Below are 23,583 nucleotides of genomic sequence, written 5' to 3'. Positions count from 1 at the left end.
GTTGACGTGGGCCTCGTAGCATGTCCTGGAATTTTATTCAAGCATTCATGGCTGACGCTTATTCGCGGGAGTTAAATAAATTATTAAATTGACAACGGCGCAGGAGGACTTCGAACCAGTGTAACCAGTCGGCAGTGACATATTGTTAAGAAATATGTTTGTAGACAACGAGGATGTTGAAAATTTCGACGGCTTTAGAACGGAATGAATGACAAATAATTATCACTCGATCACCCGAGGTTATTACAACTGCGCTCCATTGTTGAAGGTCAATATAACCGCAGATACGACACAGTTGGTGATTTTTTTTTTAATATATTGAAAGTTTATTAAAAAAAATTCATTTAGGTTTGTGTGAACGCCACAGGTGTAAGCTCTGAAATGTTTTTGGGAATTATGTTTCTATCTGCTTCAGAAGTTGAGATATCAATTATTTAGTAAGCATGACAATATTGTTGAATTTCCAGGGAAAATTCAGGTTTGCGGGGGTGATTCAAAATGGACCCATAGGTTTTAGATGCATGCTTTGCCAGGCGCTTTAAGCCTGAATGGGTAAAACATGATGCCAGAGTATGGAACATCCCATCCATGCATTTATCCATCAATTTTCTAACTGTCATTTGGAAGAGACTCCACATCTCTTAGAGGCAGCCATTCACACTCACGTTCACACCTATGGGCAATTTATTCAACTAACCCAAAAAAGAAAAAAAAGGAGATTGTCTGCAACGTGGAAAATGTTTTAGCTAGGATTCTAATTGTGAATTTGGAGAATTCTTATTTAGTATAATATATTTTTAAAAAGTAGATTTTAAATCCCCTTTTATGATTAAGTGGACACAACAGTATAGCAACAACAACAACACGAGCTAAACTGGAAACATACTTTATGTAGGTATGGGAAGGTCCCTGCTATTTTGTTTTCTGTGGGAAGGCTCAACGTCCAACTAGCAACGTAAACATTGTGGCATGAAAACAGTATCCCTAAATAGTCGCAGGAAATTACCAATTCATAATATAGTACTCTATTAAAAATATAATCTAATAACTGAAGGAGTTCACCGCCCTCCAAGTAGTAACTCTGATTAGAGCATTTGATGAATGGGCATGAGTTCATCCACAGCACCTGTATGTAACACTGCTATAAGATTTAAAAAAAATAAATAAATAAAATTACACTGCGCTGCATTGCTCTGAAAATCCGTCAGCTTCATTCCAATCTGTCTTTGGAAAGCTGTGAAGGTGTTTTAACATTCAGTGTGAAGCAGACAGCAGTGTCATCCCCAACATAGCACCAACTCAAACCTTCATTCACAGATGCGCCTAATTGCCCACCCAGCGTGATTAATGACGGCACAGGAGACCGCTGAGTGTAGAGCACATTAAAAGAGAAGGAAACTTAGGGAGAGGTCATGTAAAACACAGCTGTGTGCAGTTGTGGACAAAGTATTGTGTGTTTCATCATACAAACCTGCCAGCATGTTAGATCCCTGATAGCAAAGTTCAGAGGAGGCTGGACCTTCTCAGAGGAAAAATTTACAGGCTTGTTTGAAATAGAGTAAGCCGCAGAATTAAGAATGGGAGGAAAGATTTATTTTAGCCTCCTTCCAAAAGAGCCATAGAAACCTTAGATTCATTTTTTGGCAATATAGCGTACATACTTTAGTTTGATCTCCGATTTATGGCCCAGGGGTGCAATCATGCTTCTTTTTTTTTTTACCAGGCACTTTTTTCAGCCTTTTTAGAGTAGAGTACTAGTACCAATTTGGCTATGAATGAAAAATCCTAGTTCAACAATAGAACAATACAAAAATATACTGAGAGTGTAAGTTTTTTTCAATTTCCTTGAAGGTATAAAATGAGTATGATAAATTAAAAAAAATCCTTCTTTTACAGTTTAAATCCTGGGTGACTAGATGTCTGTACATTATGTAAAAATGGGCCTTTATCAATTAATTAATAATTAATAATAAAATATGAAATATCTTTGTTTTCTTGTGCATAGCAGTAGCTTCGTTAGACGTTTGGGAGGAGGTGATTACAGGTCATCAGAACATCGCCTCAGGGCCCACAACCATCAAGCGGACATTTGCAACGCTCTAACCTTGATGGAGATAAATGGGGGAAAAAATTATTTCCTAAAATGTTCTCTATATCTGGAGATAAATGGGAAAAAATTTTTTTTATCTCGAATGTACTGTGAGTGATTTTACAATGTCACCTCATTTGCTCATTGGCTGATGAGTAATGGGGGGCATACAGTTTATATGCAGCACACACTGATAATGCAATATACTGTATTAGGAACAACTACAGGAGTTTCTTCTTCTACTGTCTATTATTATTATTATTATTATTATTATTATACTTGATATGGCTCAACTAAAATGCTCAATTTCAAAGTTAAATACAACTGAACTCTACTTGATGGGTAGTGAGTATTTTTTCGTTCCACTGGAGGAAGCCTGCATACCACTAGTGGCACCCATACCACTCTTTGAGAATCACTGTTCTCTATCATTTTGACCTCTGCTTCTAAGACTTAAAGAAAGCAGAAAATCCAAGGGGCTTTCTGCAGCAGCTGAAGGTGTGCTTATTCGTTTTTAATGATGTGCTAAGTGTGTTATTACTTTTTCAAATCCTCCCCGTCCTTCCTTAAGGGAAAAAAAAAACCCTCTCTAAATCCACAAAATTACTTTTCTATGGGTTTTATGACTTGAAAAGTGCAATTGACCTCGCTCCCGCTTCTTGGCTGACAGAATTCAGGTTAGAAGGCACCACTGCCAAACATTGCACTGCACGGTGGGATTAGGTCCATGTAAACAGATTAATGAAATCCTCAGACATGCTTTAAACTCCAGTCCCCATCTAGAAAGGCTAACTGTGCAGCATGGACACTCCATTAGTCTCACGCACTTCTAGTATTCATGTTAAAGGAACAAATTATTTAGCTTTGCCCCAAGTATATCTTACTATTTGGTGAAGCTACTGGACACATGGTCCTTTAAAAAAAAACAAAAAAACATTTATGTTAGATTGTAGTCAGGTCAGCACATTAAAATTAATTGATATCTTTAATTATGTCTCTGTAAAATCTGTAAAAAACGAACCATGCCTTTCATCTGCTGTTGCAACTCCATCGTACATCATGAACCTTTGTTTGAATTTGTGTCACATTTATGTTCTCTGACAGGTTTTTGAAAGGAATGTCATCCTTTCTTATATTCTGACTGGCCATTGTTGGAATTTTAGCATTTATTTGCTCTTATGTTCAGAAGTTATCTTTTTAGTATTCCAATAGTATTCTTTCACTCACCAGAGGTGCGTGTTCGTTTTGGACCCAAAGAGGATAAAAATGACTGGACACAAGGTTTAGTGTAAATAAACTTGATTTGTACTTGGAAGTGAATGATTAAATGTCCGTGTAAAAATGCTTGATCAAAACCCAGTGTGATTAATATGCGAATAACATAATGTATGTAATCAATGTGTCATGTAATCTTGAAAGTAACATAACTTTGTATGATTTACTTCCATCACCATACATCCTTAAAAAAAATGGTAAGTGAAGTGACACGGTGTCATTTATTTTGTTATAACATCAGTGGTCTAATGAGTAACAAGTCTGGCTGATTTAAAAAAAAAAATGACACGCTGAAGTGATATGATATATAGTATCCCATAACTATGCGATGGAGTATTGATTGGTCATCATTCCTCCCTCTCCTGCACTGTACATTTTATTTCATCACACCAATGGGAGAGTTAACAAATCAATTACCAGCTGCTTGGTGTAAAGCCATTTTACAATGCTTGGTGGTTGTCCTTGTAACAAGAATACCCGCAGGTAAAAGAATCCAGCTTTATAACTTATAAATCAACTGTGTTCTACTGTAATTGTTACTAAAGAAGATGAGATGGTGATGTCAAGGACATTTTTTAACTGATTGGCAGTGAAATTATTCTTACCTGTTCTTTACATATTAAGTGTTGTCTTTTTACAATTTCACCCAGGAAGGACATATACATTGTATACTGTGTTGACGCCCAGATAAATGGGGTAAAATATGATTTTAAAATCGCTGTATTTTCGAGTACAATGATTTAATTTGGATTGAGTAAGTAAGATTATGATTTAATCCAATATGGTAGGGCTGTAGCTTTTGCCACGTCTATTGATATGTAACATGTAAAAGCTCTCCAAATTAAATTCAAGGAAACAAAAAAAGTCATCAGCAACATCAAACCAATTTATACCGAGCTATACATAGGGAGCATCTCTCATAAAATATTTTTGGGTACGTATCACATTACATGAGGTGTAGCATGCAACAATTCGATCCAATTTAAAAAAAATAATAATTCTGATTCAAATCATTTTTTGTTTAACCACTATGTGCAATAAAAGTAATGTGTTTCAAAAATATTTGGCACATATAGAACACAAACTCGGATTTGTTTTGACCATCTGTGGATCTAATTACAGGAAGAAAAAAAAGAGTTATCAATACAGAGTCTCCATGTACTATATCATTTTAGGAAAATCCTTCAGTTCAGAGTGCTTTTGAAATCTATTAGGAAATATTCTAGAGTTTGACACCGTATTACAAATAGTAAATAATGATTCCAACAACAATTGTGTGCAATTATTTTTAGATGAAATCACAACAAACTGTAAATCAAATACAGTATGTTTTCTAAATACAGTTAAGTACAACTACATTCACCACATATCAGACAAATATTCAAATCCTTTACACAAGTGAAGAAACACTAGCCTAGAATCTACTGAACAAGCAACCATGAGTCTTGATCAAACAAGCACCACACATGAGCACTCTTCACAATGGAGCTACAGTTCCAAACCAGACTGACACTGCTCATTAAAATGCAAGCACGTCTATGCTTATAAATCTTGTCAACATGTAGTCTACAATGCAACAATGTTTACTTGTTCCACATGATGGACTGATGCTCATCAGGAATGGTGGTGCCACTTGATGAAATACACTGCTAGACCTTAACGTTTATGTTTCTAACTAATTTTAGACTGGTAACAACCACAGACGAATGCTGTGTTTGATATGATTACTATAATGTCATTACACCTGTACAGCATTAAATTCAATAGACCATCTGATATTTACTTAACATTTGAATTTGCCATGACTCTGGAAATCATGTGGATTTTTTATTTTTTATTTTGAATGCAACCCTCTGCAGAAAATATATAGTCATGAATTAGGACACTCTAAGGGGCGAAAATGCTAAAGGCTTGTGATGGAAATTTACCGGAACAGGCTATTGCAGACTATTGAGTCTCAAGGTTATTTTGCACACTGTGTTCCAGGTAACTGTAAACAATTGTATGTTATGGTCACAAGTCGACACAGCCACTCTGTTAAGAATATTTTGGGTGGCACCTGCAAGGTTCTGCAACATCTCTTTCATGCTCTAAACCCAAATCCTAATACTGTATACAAAATTAATGAAATAAACATGGGAAAATACCAAGAGTTGTCTTTTAATGGTTGTAGTCAATGTATGAGAGAAGAGACAGAGAACCTTCCAGGGTGCCGGAGCCAAGGTCGCCCCCCCCCAAAAAAAGAAAAAAGAAAAAAAAACATCCTTCTGTTGAAAGAGCAGCCATATGTGCTGTTGTCACGCAGTCTTTGTTTGCTCATCCATCTGCTTGGGTGGGTAATATGACTGCAGTACTAGAAAGTAGATTATAACCAAACTTTAAGCAGAGGTGTGAGATGGTTTAAGACATAATGGTAAATTGCACTGATAGTCTGTTAAAGTTCCATGAAAACATATCGTTTGCAATACCTCTATTTGCCAACCCAATTGTACCAATGTCCTATTGGTCCTACCAACCATGATTTAAACCACATCATTTAGTACCTACTTCTGTCTTACACAGTGACGCCTACACTAGTGACTGACTTCTATATCATAATACAACATTTGATGAAACTGTATTCCCATTCCACCTACTCATGTACAAATCATATACAGATGTGCTATTATGGAAAAGTCTTTCAGAAAAAAATAGTTTTTTCATTTTCGATTTGTGCTTCATTGAAGGGATGGAACTGGCCTCTACGGCAGTGGCAGGAAGAAATAAATGGAATCCTAGTAAGAGCGAGTCATCTCAATTCTCACTTGGGAAAAAAATATGGTAGCTTATTATTTTGTTGAAAACAAATCAATAAATCCTCAATGACCAGCTGCTGATGGATGTTAGCCCCAAGGAGCATTAATAATAAGAGCTGAAAGATGTTCAATTCAGGAGGTGACGTGTTCACATTGCCAGTGGAGATCGATTCTTTGCTGACAACAGAATTGTGTCTCGAGGGAGAACACACAAAGGTACCGTCCGCCTTCCCTACATCAATTGGCCTATGGCAGAATAATCACAAGTGTCAGTTGAGAGGAGTGACGGGTACAATTAGCAAATGGACAAAAAGAATACTCGAGGTTGAGAGCTGAAAGCATAGTTTCATTTAAGGAACTGTTCTGCCTAGTAATTATTTTTAATTGCATTCTCATCGCAAGACATTTTTTCTTCCCATAAGAAAAGGGTTGACCACTAAGCTAAAAACAAAAACATCCTTGGACCAGCATTCTTGTGACAGCAAGATAATGTTATGTTGCTCAAAGTGAGTGTCAGGAGGTCTGCAGTCTAAAAGATAACAAAGCTCACAAGTCCTTCGATCCTTCCAATTGCTTCCTAATGTGCGCGCCATGTGCTGATGAACTGTGGTGGGGCTACTGTACATAATGGATCAGTTCAGAGGTGCCACCTGGGGCAAGCAGTGAGGTTCTAAGGCCTTCCGCATTGTAACATCAAGCCTTTTAGCAGCTGGAGTTCACAGTCAGGGCAGGTTGAGCTAAGTGACAGCCACAACCACACGTGTGAATTCAACTTCTCGCACCCCTTCACTTTGGTCCATCCATACAATCAGTTTCTCAAAGACACGTTTTCCAGCAAACCCTCCAATTAGAAATAGATTTTGCGGATTCAAGGATCCTCATTATTCTGTCAGAGTCGTTCTCTCCAGCTCCCTCAGACTTCAGGGGCTGGTAGAGGAATAACAGTCATTTTCTCGTTACCCGTTTGTCAAATGAAAATAAACTCGCACAAATTGTGTGTATCCATCTCGGAAGCCGGGAGGAAGCGCTCACTTGGAGGAATAGCCGGAGGGGAAATTGACATGCAGAGGTCAGTGATGAAGAGAAACACCACGGCCGGAGACACTTGGGGTCAGTGCTCAGCCAAAATAAACCAGGAAAAGCAGCTCTGTAAACCATCAAGAATTCATCAATCTGCCTCCACTGTGATTTTATTCCCAATGACAGTTCGCAAGCAAGACGGTGAGTGAGAAAGTTGGCCCCGTCTGTGAAATACAATACAACAGGAGTGGAAATACCATCTGGAGAGATTTTACACTCATCTGCCTCAGGAGAATTTGACAACTTATGCCCGAAATACATCTATAGCAGACCTGATAAGATGCTGAAATCTAAATAATCTGCTACAACGTGAATTATATCACCCTGGATTTTGATTTTCATTCAAATCAATTATAAAAGATGGAAATATTTAGCTCCTCTGTGTTCAGTGAGAGGCAAAAGTCTGAACAAAAAGCTTCCTAAGTAACAACTTTAAAATAGCCTCATTTCCACCTGACTAAAAGACACAGCAGCTAAATTTGGCCATCAAAACAAATACGTATACACAGTTTATTGACTCTTTTCTTTATTAACCATGGGGCCTTCATCTTATAAAATGAGAATTTGCAAAGGAAGCGTTCGCAGAGATATATTTTTGAGTTTTACAACAATAATTAACCATATATAAAGTTGCAAATGTACTTATGGATGAATTAGCAACGCTTGTGATAAAAATTGTGGCCAACGTCAAACATAGTGTGCAAATTCCAAGTAAACAGGAGTAAGCCCCGCCCTTTCAGTATATCCCCATTTTTTGTCTATATTCTCGACCACGTCCTCATTTCTAGAGCAACCCACATGTTTTTATTAGGGATGTGCATCTCCGCAAAAGACGATTCAATACTGTTTTTGATATGCGGGGTGCGAAACGATTCAAGTACGGTTCGATTTGAAAGCGGAAGGATTTGATTCGATATGGTACAGCTCCGTTCGAGAGGCTATAATGCAATGACATTTTTTTGTTGTCATTTTATGAACTTGTCAACACTAAATATTTTTGGTAAGATACATCTCTCCAATAAAAGACGATTCGATATGTATCTCGACATATGTGAAACAATTCGATTCAGTTCGATTCGATGTTAAGTAAAAAAAACAACAACATATTTTCCAGTTCAAACCAGGTTTAAAAAAATAGTATAACATATGGCATGGGGAGTCTCAAAGGGTGATACAGACTTGCACGGTTCACACAACCGAGTCCGTTAAGTGACTCACCCCAAGTGTGGGGCTAAGTGGCCAATCATCATTTTTGTGATTGTCAGGTCCTCGTCACGTTCATAAGCATCATGCACCTAACATCACCAGGAAAATTCGCCTATGAGCTTGTGTAAATCCATAAAGTGACTCACCCAAAAGTGTGGGGCTAAGTGGCCAATTATCGTTTTTGTGATTGTCAGGTCCTATTCGCGTTCATAAGCATCATGCAGCTAACATCACCAGGCAAATTCGCAGTCTGAGCCATTTGAAGCCATTGGTAGTGGATTTTTTATTTATTTTTTTGCTTGTTTTACACCACTCCATGCTTGCAGGATCCACTGGAAAACGTCAGCAATAGTTGCTCTGTGTGGCTAGTTTCGGTAAAACATTTCGTTATCCACACCTCCCACTGAACTACGCTGAAATTAATATTTAGCATGAGGTTGGACCAGGACGGTTTCATTGGGTTACTTACTTTAACGTATCTGGTCATTTTATTGTTCAGATGTGACAAGACTATCTGTAAATCTATTAGCAGCATTGAAGCTTGTCAGCCAAAATTCAGAAATTGCATCACATTTAAATAGTGATGGGAAAATGAAGCTTCATGAAGCATTTGCAATACTTTTTGACTCCTCTAGATGGTGCGCTTGGTTTAAAGATAAAGGCAAGTGCAATAAAAATTTATTACATTTAAATTGCATCTTTGAATCATGAGTGCCATCTTGAGGAGTCAAAAAGTATCGCAAGTGCTTCATGAAGTTTCATTTTCCCATCACTAAAGCCGCAGGGTTCAAAGTGTGGTGGGAAAAAAAAGGAACAACCTATAGTCTGGAAATATCGGTACATTTGTTATTTTATATCAAACGTCACAATGTAGTGGAAAGCCATGTGAGGTGAGCTGTGGATCGGATTCATTTTATTGTTGTGTCCCACAGGGTGGTTTACTTCTGCCTATTAGCTTTCGCACACATTTTGCTGCACGATACAATAACACAGACACTTAAATTAACTGGTTTCAATCAATTACAGGAATCGTTTGAAAATATAGATTGGAACATGTCCTGCATCTGTCATTTTCAAACACAATTCAGGCTTCCGTTTGCTCTGTTGTTTGAAGCCAACAAACATATAAACATGCACTGAACATTCCACTCTGCTCCAGTTGCAATCATGTTATCGTTTTCAACAAAGCCATGGAAAAATCATAAACGGATCTAGGGCCAAGTGGAGCATCAATCAAAAGCCCAAATACTGCAAAAGTAAAAGGGCAACGTGAGAATGCATTCAACTTAGGACAGTAGGAATGATGTAAATATATATATATATATATTATTATTATTTATTTTATTTTTTTCTGGAGAGCTCAGTATTGTTCATTCGGTAATTTTACCGATTTGACATGTCATCGTCATTGCGCTCTCTCTTTTTTTTTTGGTATGTGGGTGAGTATGTGTGTGTGTGTGAGTGTGTGTCTATTCATTAGTTCGCCTAAAACCTATTAAAAAATCCCAAACCGTTCTCCTCAACCGAACACTTCTAGCCAGAGTTGTGAGGCCGTCAGGAGACCCGAGGAAGGACCAAAGAAAAGAAAGGAAAGTGAAATCCAGCACCGACCAGACACCACCCACCATCCACAAGGCCACCAACCAGATAGCAGCTATGGAAACCATTATCAAGCTTTGAAAATGGTTCAACTCTCGATTGTGCACATTTTACCAAAATAAACTCAAGCTTCCAAAACCTTGATGTCTTATTTCAAATATGGCAACCTAACCTTACTGTTGTCAAGAGGCATTTGCCTTGACACAATGACAATTGCATCTTCTCAGCAGCCATGCAAGGATGCCGTCCAAACTCGCAAACGTCAGAACTGGCACACACACACACATACAATGTGTAGGAAACAATGCATCTTTTGTTAGCTTACTCAACAGTCAATCTTCTGCTCTTCTTGTTCTGTCTGCCCAGTTGAAAAACACTAACCAGAGCACGTACCTCTTTAACAAGTTCACTAAATTGGTTCTGACAGATTTAGTCCGCAAAGCTGCAGCCATTTCTACTCCGGGTTCAAACTGAGAGTGCCGGGCGTCTTGCTTCTGTCCCACAACCGATGTTTAAATTTGTTCATTCTTTGCGTCCAGGGGGAACAGCAGGACCACACAAAAATCCTTTCCTCTTACAATGGACAAAAGGCATTGCGACTGAACTGGCCAACTTGTGTCATAACCTTAATGAAAGAAGCCACTGCTCTTTGTTTGAGCGGTTGGCCACCAAGGAGGAGAGGATTATTCAAGCGGAGTAGCCTTCTCGAGGCGACCTATAGCATCGCATTTAGATTTGTTGGTGGCAATGAAGTTTGGGTTTTTGACAGCTCAGGGATCTCCGCTTACACAGTGTGCCCCGCTCATCCACCATCTTGTTAATCCTATTAATATGAAGAGGGCCAAGAGCCTGAGTGGCCGCAGCTTAAGACCCATCAGTCCGCATTAGCCTTCAAAAACACAAACCCCCGTCTAGACCTACTAAGTACTTGGACCCGGGAGTCAAGTCACTGGACGATGGCGGGATCACGTATATAGCCAGTATTTACCAATCAAGTCACCCTTAGGGAATACAAAGAGCTGGTTCAACAGATGTACCAGGTTATTGGATATAAATCCCGCTAATCTCATTCAAGCCGTCATTTTCACACACTGTATTCCTTGGCAGCGTGAAAGCTTTTCTCGTTGAATGTCCGCTCTGCTATACAGACCATGTGAAGGATTTACTTGTTGGATGATCCAGTCCGGCATTGCATTTTATTCCCATTTAAGGTGATTATTATCATGGTGTGCAAGTCCGTAAAAAACATGTACATGTGCGCTCCGACAACCACATCATTCGTTGGCTTTTAATTAAAACACATTGCAAAGAGATTCAAGAACACTCAAAGAGGACTCGGGCTGACATGTTGCACCGTGCAGTCGAGTTGATCTTTTACGCTTCGATCCACATGCAGGCAAGTTCAATCCGGTTCTACATAAGGCCTGTTTCTCTTCCTGCTGCACACCAGTCAAGTGATTAACACAACATCTGATTTATGCAGCTTGTTCTGGCTTGGCTTAAGCACAGTAAGGGATTTGAAGACATTGCAAACTTGGTGGCTGCCCATGAGCAGCTGCCAGCCACGCAGGAGGTTGTGGGCCACCAAGGTGGCACATCACAAATAATCAGTAGCGTACATAAGAACTCACAACCAGCCATATACACAGTATATTTATCACCATGTTGTGTCTGTATCATGCTTCTCAAGAGCCTAGACACCATCTAGACCTGGAAACCAGCATCCACTGTCATCAGGAGAGCACCAATGTCAAAAAAAAGTTATTTATACAGGTGTAACAAAAAAAAAAAAAAAGGTTTGGACAGGAAAGTCATTTTAGTTTTTTTATTTAAAAGATGTGTTGAACTAATCTGATCGTTCCACTTTGGCATATAACACAATATGTATTGAGCCATTTTTTATTGGAGAAATACATCTTAGAATAAAGCGGCACCGTTTACAGTACTGAGTTCATTCAAATGTATGTCAAATGTATGTAAACAGCAACAGAAGTCATCATACCCTCTCGAACTGAGCCATACCATATCGAATCGAATCAAATCGTGATCCCGCTGAGGCTAACCTATCAAATCGTTACACTTTCAAATCAAACCTTCCTTGGATCGTTTCGCACACCACGCATCAAAAACCTTATCAAATGTTTTTTTGTGGAAAGATGCACACCCCTAGTTGTTAAGATTTCGAGCTCAACCTCTTACTGTTAACACGCAAAACATTTTTAGAATGTAGCTATTAGGGGTGTGAATTGCCTAGTACCTGGCGATTCAATTTCTATCACGATTCATAGGTCACGATTCAATTTGATACCGATTAATCCTGATACGAATCTATAAATTGATTATTACAATTTTTTTTTTTTACTCAAATTTAGAAAATACTAATTAGTAAACTTGTACATGTACACTGTAAGATTTGTATGAAAAAGTATTTATTTATCTTAAAATTCAGGCTTATAACTGAGCCACTGCATTTAACAAACATGTTGCAGTTTGTTTCGTGTTTGAACAGCACTGAAATAAAATATTACGGCTTAATGTTCCATTAATATAACATTCTTCCATGCTTAATGTGTGAATCCTAACCCTACAGTAAGTTGGACGTTTTGTTGAATATTTCCATAAAAAAATGATAATTAAAAATCGATTCAGCCGCATATTGAACCGATTTGAGAATTGTGCGCTGTAATATCACGATATATTGCCGAATCGATTTTTTCTAACACCCCTAGTAGCATACGTGATTTGTACAGCAGATTATAGATGCTTGAAATACAGTCAAACTAATCACATAACATTTCTGGAAGTTAGCAAATTCTCTTTCATTTCATTCCCAATAAAGCATTATGGCATCTCGTTCCTTGCTACTGTAACAATGAATGAGATGAACTGTGTTTAGAAGAAACATTTACCACTTAACAGAAGGGAAAAAAGCATCCTCATTAGCCCATCAAATTAGTTTGTTCACTTTCAAATCACACAAAAAATATTTCGCGCAAAATTTGGGCACATTTGTTGGGATTGTTAATAGCCTACTATAATTGAGAAAGGTCAGAACATAACATAAGTGTGCCATATCTGTCATGTTTGTGAATTTTGGTTGGAGTAGGCTGACCATTAGCACGCATGCACACAATTTAGACTGCTACAGTCATGTTCATTTTACAAACAAAACCTTTGATATCAAACTCATTTCTACATAATTACAACAGCATCATTAACATAATCGACTATTTTGAGTTTACATTGCTCTTAAATCATTCTGAAGTGCTGCTGAAATTCCAAATCAATATGTCACAATACAAATATTTTTGTATTATGAACAAACAAAAAGCTAAGTGCATACCAATAAATATGTTCATAGTTGTTATAGAATAAAAAGTCTAAATACTAAATATACACATTTTCACCAGTTACAAATTCATGGCATATTGTGAAGGTTTTTGTCACCCAAACCCCGCCGGTATCTCCTGAGCAAAAGAAACGCAACACACAGTCCAAACATTTTTATGATAGTACCCGAGATCTTAACTAGTATATGTGAACTTGGTGATGGCGCAAAAGAAAAAGAAGCATCGTACTGTATCTTGTCATTGCTTTCCTATTGCCCGTGTATGAACTCACTCCATGTAAAATGCCAAATCCTTATAGAATTGGTTAAATGCAATAGGTCATGAGAAACAACCCACAAACATATGGAAAGGTCCCTATTAATTTACGTAATTTTGAGGTTTTCCTGCCAAACTGGCTTACCTTGAATTTGCAGAGAAAATGAATGTGATCATTTTTTTACCCTCGTAACAAATTTGTTTGAAAACGGAGCTTAGGAAAATGGCGCTCCAATCTATTTGCGGTCTTAGCCTGAGTGAATCTTTCCAGGCTGATGTACGGAAAGATGATCACATCAGCAGTATTTAACATATCGTACAATCAGCTTTTACTGCGAAATGATTAGACCACACTAGATTGCTTACCGTTTTTTTTTTTTGTAATTATAAGGCAATTTGAAAGGAAATTTGTGAGCTCGATCTCAGAGGAAAAAAAATGTAAAGGACAGATTTGACTGAGTTGCAGTTTGATACTCGTGCATACCCTCATCTAAAAAACTGCTGCCATGGTGAATACTGGTCAAAACCCAGAATTCAACATTGACATGTACAGTACTGTAAGTGATCAAACTATCTATGTATGAGTTAGTTCACTGTGCATGTTTTAACTGAATATGTATTTGAAAATCACAACTGCATGAGAGCTGCATGATGTCTACGACATCTGAGACTTCTGATGTAGCCATCCTGGCAAGAAAGCGATTAAATAAAGCCACCATGGATCTTTTGCTTCCTCTTCATCCACCTCAAACCCTTCCTGCTGCAGAAGGAAAACCACACAGGCCCATCTGTAGACAGACGCTGGATGATGAAGGATTTGCCGGTATTCGGATTCAGATGCATAGCAGACATGGAAGTATATGGTATGGAGGGAGAGAGAGAGAGGGTGAAGGAGGGGGGTGGGGGGCAGAGAAAGAGAGAGACAGTAATTACAGGGAGGAGAGAGAGAAATCCAGACCGGGAAAAATGAGGAGATGCTCAGACTGCTGGGTTGCCGCCCTTGGGCCCTCAACAGAACCACAACCCTAACCAGCCCATCCTTCAATATAGAGTTACAGACCACTGCCATGACACCAGGGGCCAAGGAAGGAGCAGCAACGGGTGCAGACAAGTGTTTCGGGGATTTGTCTATTCTAAGATGCATTGTGGAGCAGGAGGACTCTCAATCCATGAATACTAAATTGATGCTTCAAATGGACTGTGGTCTGTAACGGAGTTCGTCATGAAAAAAGGGGAGCAGGAGGTAAAATTGGTTCTTCATTAATCAACCACCACAAATAAAGAACTCTCCGTGTTATTTGCCACCACCGAGTGCAAGCCCCGTCTTACGTGGAAGTTCTGGTTCATCCCAACGTCACTAATAATAAAGCTAAGAAAGGCCTTACAACTTTCAAACTACTGCACATGACCACCCTTGCTAAGCCTGCAACCTTCACAACTTCCTCATACAGTTCAATCTCGCCACATCACATGGAAACATGTAGAGGGTGCAGTTCATCATATCTATCATAAGTGCTTGACATGGAACTGCAAAGAAATGTGAATGTGTGGCTTGAGGCTCTGAGTATAAAATAACAACAGCTGGACAGAATGGACAAAATATTACAAGTATATCCCAATAAAAGATCATTTTTATTTCAATAACAATACATATCCTTATTAGGGCCCGACCGATATGCATTTTTTTAGACCGATGCCGATTTTTAGCACACAAAAAAAATACTGATTAATCGGACAATTATTTTTTAAAATATATATAATGCATACAATGATCCCCCGCCCCCTTCCTAACTTTTGCTATTAAGATTCACTCTGCTTTGAATGACAAGTCCATCCTTATCAACAAATTTTATGAAGTATCCGAGGTTATCGTATAGATTTGTGTGTCAATAATAAAACCATTCTTACTTGTTTACAACTGCTGTACTATATATGTTTAGACTACATCATTGGGCTGGAAAAATATCATGTGGAAATGTGTGTTAAGACCAAAAAAAAAAATCATTGGATGTTTGCATCCTTGAATTCTGAGAAAATAAATTCTTTGAATCCTTGAAATCTCAACTTTAAATATAACTTGAAAGGACAATGACAAAATAAAAATAAGAACGTGAAATAAGAATAGAATATACTCGAATAATAGCAACTGGAAAAACGGTAAGAACAAATACTGCTCCTGTGCATTTTGGCCTCTTGGGGGAAGTGTGGTGCCGTGGATCCATGGTGTACACACTTTAAGTGAATACAGAAGAAAGTTGCGATTTAATTCTATTAAAATAGCTTGTTTGGGAAGAATTTGTGTCTTTGCATTGTGTTATCTCGCTTGTGTGCATGTGTTCCCACTGCGTTTGTGTGTGAATATTCGACTTCCGAAGTCTATGCTAACTTGATGAATAGGATCCTCCCTTCGCTTTTAGCATTAGCGCAAGGGTAGCAACGTCACAAAAATGAAGCATGTTTTGTATTTAAATATACAGTGGGTGTCATTCTTATTGTCGTGTGTTTAGTTTTACAGTTAACTCCAACCGGGATGTCATTAAACAGCTTACAGGATGCTTGTGGGACAACAGAATAACCAGAATAACATACGCTACACACTTGCTAGTTGCTAATGCTACGTAAGCAAAATGGTGCATTTAGGGTACTTTCACAGCGTCGGGAATTTCGGTTTTCTTCAATGATAACGTTTTAAGGGGTAAATAAACGGCCATTTGTCCCGATTGGCCGATTATTTTGGCAGATGTTTGAAGGGCCGATTAATCGGTCGGGCCCTAATCCTTACATAGCATTTTCTTCTTTTCTGGAGGAGAGAAACGAAATAACCATAGAGGGTTATCGTACAGGTGCTTTTATATTAGACTGTGATTGTTATATGGTACAGCTGCACCACTTGCAAGGATGATGGGCCACTCGTTCAATAAATTAACATTTTCTACCAAACCTCACCACAGTGTGCAGTCTCAACAAAACAAGCAAAATTGGCTCAAATCAGCAGATATATTTCACATTGCATACAATTGTCTACATCAATTACATTGATTGATCAATATGGTTCTTGCTTTGCCAGTGTGGCTCGCAGAGGACTGAAAGTGCACTACTAATATGACCTCAATGGTCTCAGCCACCTTTTATGAATCAGTGGGGTGAAACACAAATCGGCACTTTATAATATGGAAATTGCAAATTCTCTGTAGTCTCCTTGAATAACGGTGGCTAATTGATGCATGTTAAACACCAGGCAAGACAATTGTGATTTTTTTTTCATCTCAGTGAAAGAATTGCATAGACCATAATTTGAACTTTGAATTGATTTAGCTGAACATTTGTCAAAGGCTCATATTTAAGGGCACCTTGGGTTGTAATCTTCACTGGCAAAAGGGATGCAATCCTGAGCAAAAGTTCCTAAAAAAAATGCTTTGGCGATTACGCTATCACCTGAAATAATAGGACTGTTGCACCTCTGGATAGGACATTTACTCCTCATTAAAAGCAAAGCCAGGGATTTCAATTGTAACGACTTTACATTTAAACCAGTAGGGGTATTAGAAAAAATCGATTCGGCAATATATCGCGTTGTTACAGTGCGCAATTCTCAAATCGATTCAATATGCGGCGGAATCGATTTTTATCACTTTTTGATGGAAATATTCAACAAAATGCTCACACTTTAAGCATGGAAGAAATTTGTTATATTAATGGAACATTGGGTCTTAATATGTTAATTCAGTGCTGTTCAAACATGAAACAGACTGCAACCTGTTTGTTAAATACAATGGCTCAGTTATAAGCCTGAAGTTTCAGATAAATAAATAAATGTTCATACAAATCTTACAGTGTACATGTACAAGTTTACTCATGAGTATTTTCTTAATTTGAGTAAAAGAAAAAAATAGCAATAATCAAAGTATAGATTCGTATCGGGATTAATCTGTATTGAATCGAATCGTGATACGGATCGAATCGCCAGGCACTACGCAATTCACACCCCTACAAACCAGCAAGAAACAGCACCAAGTTAGTACTACCAGTTAGCTTAGCAATCAGTGCGAAATATGGACACGCTTGCACCTGCCTGCCATCATCGGGGTGCCCTACCACAAAAACCAAGGACAATGTTAAAAGGGTTTAACAGTGTCAATCGCAGATTATCCTGGAGACATCTGAATCTTTTTAGAGTTACATCTTGGGCACTGATTAAATGTGAAGGGTAACCAGTTTGATACACAATTCTGAAATAACAAATGTGCTTAAATTACTGTGACCTCATGGAATGCATAGGATTTCTTTCGGTCAACCCAGCCATTGCTAGGAGAATGACAAATAAAATCTCATTTTGCATTACAGCCTGATTACTAAAATAAGGTGAGTTGATGATGATGCTCAGCTGTCTTGTACAAGTATAATGCGTCCTTCGCTGTAAATATAGTCACATAGACACTAGAGGTGTGCCCAAAAAAAATCGATTCTCATAAAAATCGCGATTCTCATTTAGTACGATTCAAAATCGATTTTAAATGTGTGTGCTTTTATTTGGTGCGTTGTTCATGTTGTACCCGATTTGGCCACTTAGGGGCAGTGTGGTTCCACGCGGTCTAATACACTGTTAAGTTGTAGCCACGTTAGAGAGTAGAAGGAAAAAGTCACGATCAAGTTATTCCGATAAAAGTTGTTTTTTTTTTCAGCATGGAGCCGTTCTTTTGAGTGATAAAAGTGCCGCGAGTAGCGCGCTAATTAGCATTAGTGAGTCAGACTGGAGTAGATCATTACAATTCCTTGCACATCTATAGATTGAAGCAAAAATCATTGTCAATCAAATCATTTTGAATAAAAAAACGATTCTGAATCCCAAAAATCCCACCCAAAAATCGGAATCGAATCGTGAGACATTCAAAGATTCACACCCCTAATAAGTACACACAACCTTAACTTTGATCAGACACTGAATAAAGACGGTGCACCGATTTCCTAGCCAGAAGCGACTGAAGCGCTGCCTGTTTCTTCACTTAGGATCGCTGTATCAAAGTACCCATATTAGATTCCTCTGAATACAGATGGACACATCTGAAATTTCCACAACCGTGTACTTTTTTTATGCCGTACAATTCCATCTTGTCTACGGCCTTGCAAGTCAATCTGTCGTCATCCCCACATGCAGCATTCTCCACGTCGACAGCTTGCTTTGCATCACCAAATCACATCCGGCATCCCCTCGCGCACACACACACGCACCATTAGCAAATGATAGCACCATGTGGGTCTGGATCCGAGATAGCTTTTACTTTGACAAATTAGATATCTCCGACTCAGCCGCCTCTCCTCGCTGCTCTCGCACCACCAGCGGAGCCTGAAGGGACAAGAGACTGCTGCTAATTACCAGCCCGAACGCAACATGTGCTGTTGCAAACAGATAGTGCTGGATGAAAGATAGGCTGCAAAGAACAACCCGTCAAACGTAAGAACGCATCAAATAAAATATTGAAAAATTCTTGGCTGGGACTGCAGGGTTTGTGTCAGAAGCCGGCGGTACGAGGTTGGATCGTAGCGCAGGTAGCAATAAATAACATCTCTCCACAGACTAATCAGGTCTTGGCATGCTGTCTTACAGTCAAACTTTGAAGGCTGTTGGATCTCTCCAGCAGTCACCTTTACCCTCCTTGCTACCATTTTTTGACGGCTTTATGGACATTCAACATGTGTCTTGAACAAGAGAGCCCGGCCGGGTCCGCCTGTGAAGTCTAGAATGCAAGTACGGCAAATACACTACGGGGAAAGAAAAACTACACAAGCGGAATAACTTGCCTTGGGATTTTTTTTCTTGTTGCAAGGAAGCACTTTATATACGTCGCAGCACGGTTGGAAAGGAAACATGGCAGTTGTTGATGTGGAGGGTGTTAATGTTGTGTTTATTCACTTAGCGATATCCTCTGGCTGTTTTTGGAATAGTCGTGGAACGCATGTCAAAGATACACATTGTTGATGTAAAGCTTTCTAAGCTACAGCAAATAGAGATTCCATTAACCCATTCACTGCCATTGACGGCTTTAGAGGTCAAAAATTCAGTGGAACTATTTTTGTTAGTTTAGCACTTTTTCCACTTTTAACAAGAAAACAATTGTCATTGTACATTTAGAACAGACATAAAATTTGTGATTAATCGTGAGTTAACTATTGAAGTAATGTGATTAATTAAAATAAAAAAAATTAATCACCTGACGACCTAATTTATAATAACCTTTTCTGTTCTTTTTTAAAATAATCTTTTTCCAAAAAACATATTTTTAATAATCTTTTCTTTTCGTTTTTTAAATAATCTTTTTTCAAAAAAAGAAAAGGTTATTAAAATTAGGGCGTCAGGCGATTAAAATCGCATGACTTCAATAGTTAACTCATGATTTATCACAAATTTTATATCTGGTCTAAATGTACAATTTTTTTTCTTACTCTTGTTAACAAAAGTGGAAAAAAATGTTAAACTAATAGAAATAGTTCAAATGAATTTTTGACGTCTATAGCTGTCAATAGCAGTGAATGAGTTTTAAAATACCGTTTTTTATGTTAAAAAAAAATTACACCAAAACGAGGAAATCATTTTTAAAATGAAGGAAAAAAAAGATGTGTCCTTTAAACAGTACCATGAAATGAAATAGGAAGCAGAATGCAGAAGGACCTACATGCTAAAAATAATAAAGCACCTTTGAAGTTCATGAGAGTATTCTGTCTTTTTGGATAGGAATCCATCAGAATGACACATTTTGACTTGCAAAAATGTTCCAAATCTGTCAGACAGCAAGCCTATCCCCTCAGGTCACACCAAAGATTTTTAACTGGATTTATGTCTCGGCAAGCCTGAGCCAATCCGGAAATGACATTTTCTACTTTTGCTTTTGTGTTATTAGTTTCAGCATTTTACATTTCAATTTTTTTTATACGGGCAATTTAGGTACTCCAAGTAACCTAACATGCATGCTGCTTTTAGATAAGTAACCTGGACCCACACAAGTACGTGGAAGCACATGCAGATAACACGTAGCAAGGTCCGCGCAGGGAACTGAGAACCTCTCAAGTCAACATCCAGCCTGTACCAGGTATACAGTATGTCCCCCATAAGTTTTTAAATTGTTTACCCCGGTCTCATTTCTCACAACAGAAAAAGTGAAGTATTTTTACTGGAATGTTTTCACTTTTATGTCCAGTGTATGTTTGCTCAAACTAAAAAAGAAGCCATTATATAATTAATCACGTTGTGTGAGCTATTAAAGAGCTTTCATGCAAATCGAAGAGAACTCGGTAGAGAAGCAACTGACCTACATCAAAGTGTGCATGAGGAATAAATGAGCCTGAGGCAGTGACATCCACTCAGCCATCACATATCAAATGGTGCTCTCCCCCCCCCCCCCCCCACCAAAAAATGGTTTCCAGTGAAGAGTGACAAGACAGTCTATTTTAAGTTGATGGGGGGAAAATCAAAATTCTTAAAAGTTCCAGCAGGCTGCACATTTAGACTGTATGGGACTTGTTCTGTGTTGTGATTTCTTCTCCAGAGATCAATTATTTCCACGCAAAGGAAATCTTGGAGCAACTCTGCTCTTTGGAGAATTTCAGACAGAATACCTAAGCATCATGCACGCTACCTATACAATCCTCTCATTTTATTGGAAACTAATGGGAAAACTAAATGTTCCTTAGACTCAAGCAGTCAGCATATTGATGAATGAATCGCCTCGTAGTGAAAATGCAGTGTAGATAGTGTGAGTAGCAAGTACCTGTCATCGTAGCAGAAATCTGCTCCGAGAGTGTTGACGTACAGGACCAGAGCCACGGCGCTGCACAGCAATTCTGCAAACATCTCTTGTCCTCTGGCACACACGCGTGACGTGGGACCAACAATACAACTTGAGAGAAGAATAAAAGACTGCAAAATCCCAAATGTGTGTTCCTTCGCAGTCACCGTCTTTGTCAGGATGTCTGTGCGAAAACAAGTCCGGTTCCCCCCATCCTCGCTTCAAGTGCACAAAGTGGACGTTCCACGGGTCGCGGCGTGTCTAACCCATGTTGGTTGAGAGGAGGAGAGCTCTTTATCCAGCTGGAAGTTCGCCAAGGAGAAGGGGGAAGAAATCATACACCAGCAACGTTTAGTCAATGTGTGACGACGCTACGGTTTCACACGCCTTCCCTTCCACAGGAGGATCGGCACTCTGATGCTGCGCGACCGCGGCTGGGTAGCCGCTGACCACAACTAAGTTAACGGTAATCAGCAGTAGCAACTTCTGTTTGGATTTTCAAAATAAAGGTTAAAATGAGAACTTCCCCACATATGAACGTTAGTCATGAAATATATTACAGAGTAAACACAATTACTTAGAAATGTAGCATTTGTACTGACGATCATTAATAATAAATAATATTTAATTCATAGACGTTACTGCATATTGATTTGAAGCAATTATATACTGGTGTATATTTTTCCGTTTTAAATAGTTTGTGTTTATTGTTAAGACGTCCTGATTTCCGGTTTTGTTTGTGTATATGTCGCCGGTTACAGCCAGGCAATCGCATGTGGCGTTTTAAACGATGGCGCATGCGCAATATAATGTTCACTTGTCCCACGTTTAAGAGCAGGCCCATTCCCTTGAATTGACAATATTTCTTTAAAATTGTAAAAAAAAATGTTTTATTTTACGATTGGATATTAATTTTAAAGCTCTTTTAAAATTACAAGCTCAAAATGTATTATAGAAGCTAGATACAACTACTGTTTTAATAAAACTAAAGATAAATGTGGTTAAATACATAGATTATGTAGCCTACTTTATGTGTCATTCGTCTCCTTTTGTGATTAGAGGTCACAATTAACTAACTAATTAACTGGATGAATTTTTAACCATTTTATTTCACCCTCGGAGCATGAATTGTGAAAGCCTAAGTCAAGATTTTTTTCCCCCCCCTACATGGTTGTGAATTCATGCACGTTAGCACTTAACGTAAATCAGCACAAATATGACAAACCTATTGCATCTGTATTACAAAATAATCACTTTTTTTTTTTAAATAACTGGTTTCTAAGTGAAATTACAAATTATCTGATTTAATTAACCAAAATCATGTTTTACTGTCAATTTTATATGCGCAAACAATTCCATATTCCATATTGTTGACGATATACTGCGGAGTATTTCCTTATCTAATAAGGCACAGAAAAAAAACTGAGAAATTATGAATATGCTCAACCCTTAAAGCAAATATTGACTCACAGTTAGTCAGCCAGTCAGTTAGTTAGTTACGGAATATTATTAAGTGACTGCTATTTCTCTGAAATGTAATTTATTAATTGTTTGTTTTTTACAAAACCATGGTAACCAAACTTTACGATGATGTCTTAGTCCAACACAAGGGAAAAATCCACCAGTGTGTAAAAGATATGCATGGGTTGGCAAATGAGAGACAGAAAAAGGGCACAGGCATTTTGTTTGCATGCGAGAGGAAGACCTCCCTGAATTTCTTTGGACCGTGGATGGTTTGAAGGAATTATAGGGACACTGCATTGGCAGAAAGATAATTGCCGGTTCGGGATAACGTCTGAGGAGGAAAATCACATCCTTGTGGAAAAGATGAAGACTAAACGTGAGAGTGGTAAAACAGAGAAGTGGTGCTTAAAGCTGGCTTTGGCTTTGCACAGAGCCAAGAGGCTTTATCTATGTAGTTGTGGGTGTTCAGAGTCAGGGGAATATGAAACAAGAAGATTGATATTATGACCAGTAAGATATATATATATATATATATATATATATATATATATATATATATATATATATATATATATATATATAGTTGTAATGGGTGGCAGTCAAGTGCACTGTATCTCAGGTCTGAGGCCTGAGATTTCACTTTTAAAATAAAATGTTATTGTTGTTGGAAAAAAACAAAGAAAAAAAGG

At 38.2% G+C, this 23,583-nt stretch overlaps 1 protein-coding gene across 1 annotated transcript in view; it reads right to left on the bottom strand.

Annotated features, from left to right (window-relative positions):
* tmtc2b (transmembrane O-mannosyltransferase targeting cadherins 2b) overlaps positions 1 to 21,870 on the bottom strand; it is an 86,314-nt gene extending 64,444 nt beyond the window's left edge. Inside the window, exon 1 of the mRNA XM_077568841.1 lies at positions 21,413 to 21,870. Coding sequence (XP_077424967.1) covers positions 21,413 to 21,495 — 83 coding nt within the window. The 5' untranslated portion in view covers positions 21,496 to 21,870. The remainder of the gene's footprint in view (positions 1 to 21,412) is intronic.
* Between the last annotated feature and the right edge of the window lie 1,713 nt (positions 21,871 to 23,583).

Source organism: Vanacampus margaritifer, chromosome 6 (assembly GCF_051991255.1).
Source record: "Vanacampus margaritifer isolate UIUO_Vmar chromosome 6, RoL_Vmar_1.0, whole genome shotgun sequence".
Classification (NCBI taxonomy): domain Eukaryota; kingdom Metazoa; phylum Chordata; class Actinopteri; order Syngnathiformes; family Syngnathidae; genus Vanacampus; species Vanacampus margaritifer.
The sequence above is the reverse complement of the archived record's forward strand: the minus strand, read 5'-3'. Positions and strand labels throughout refer to the sequence as shown.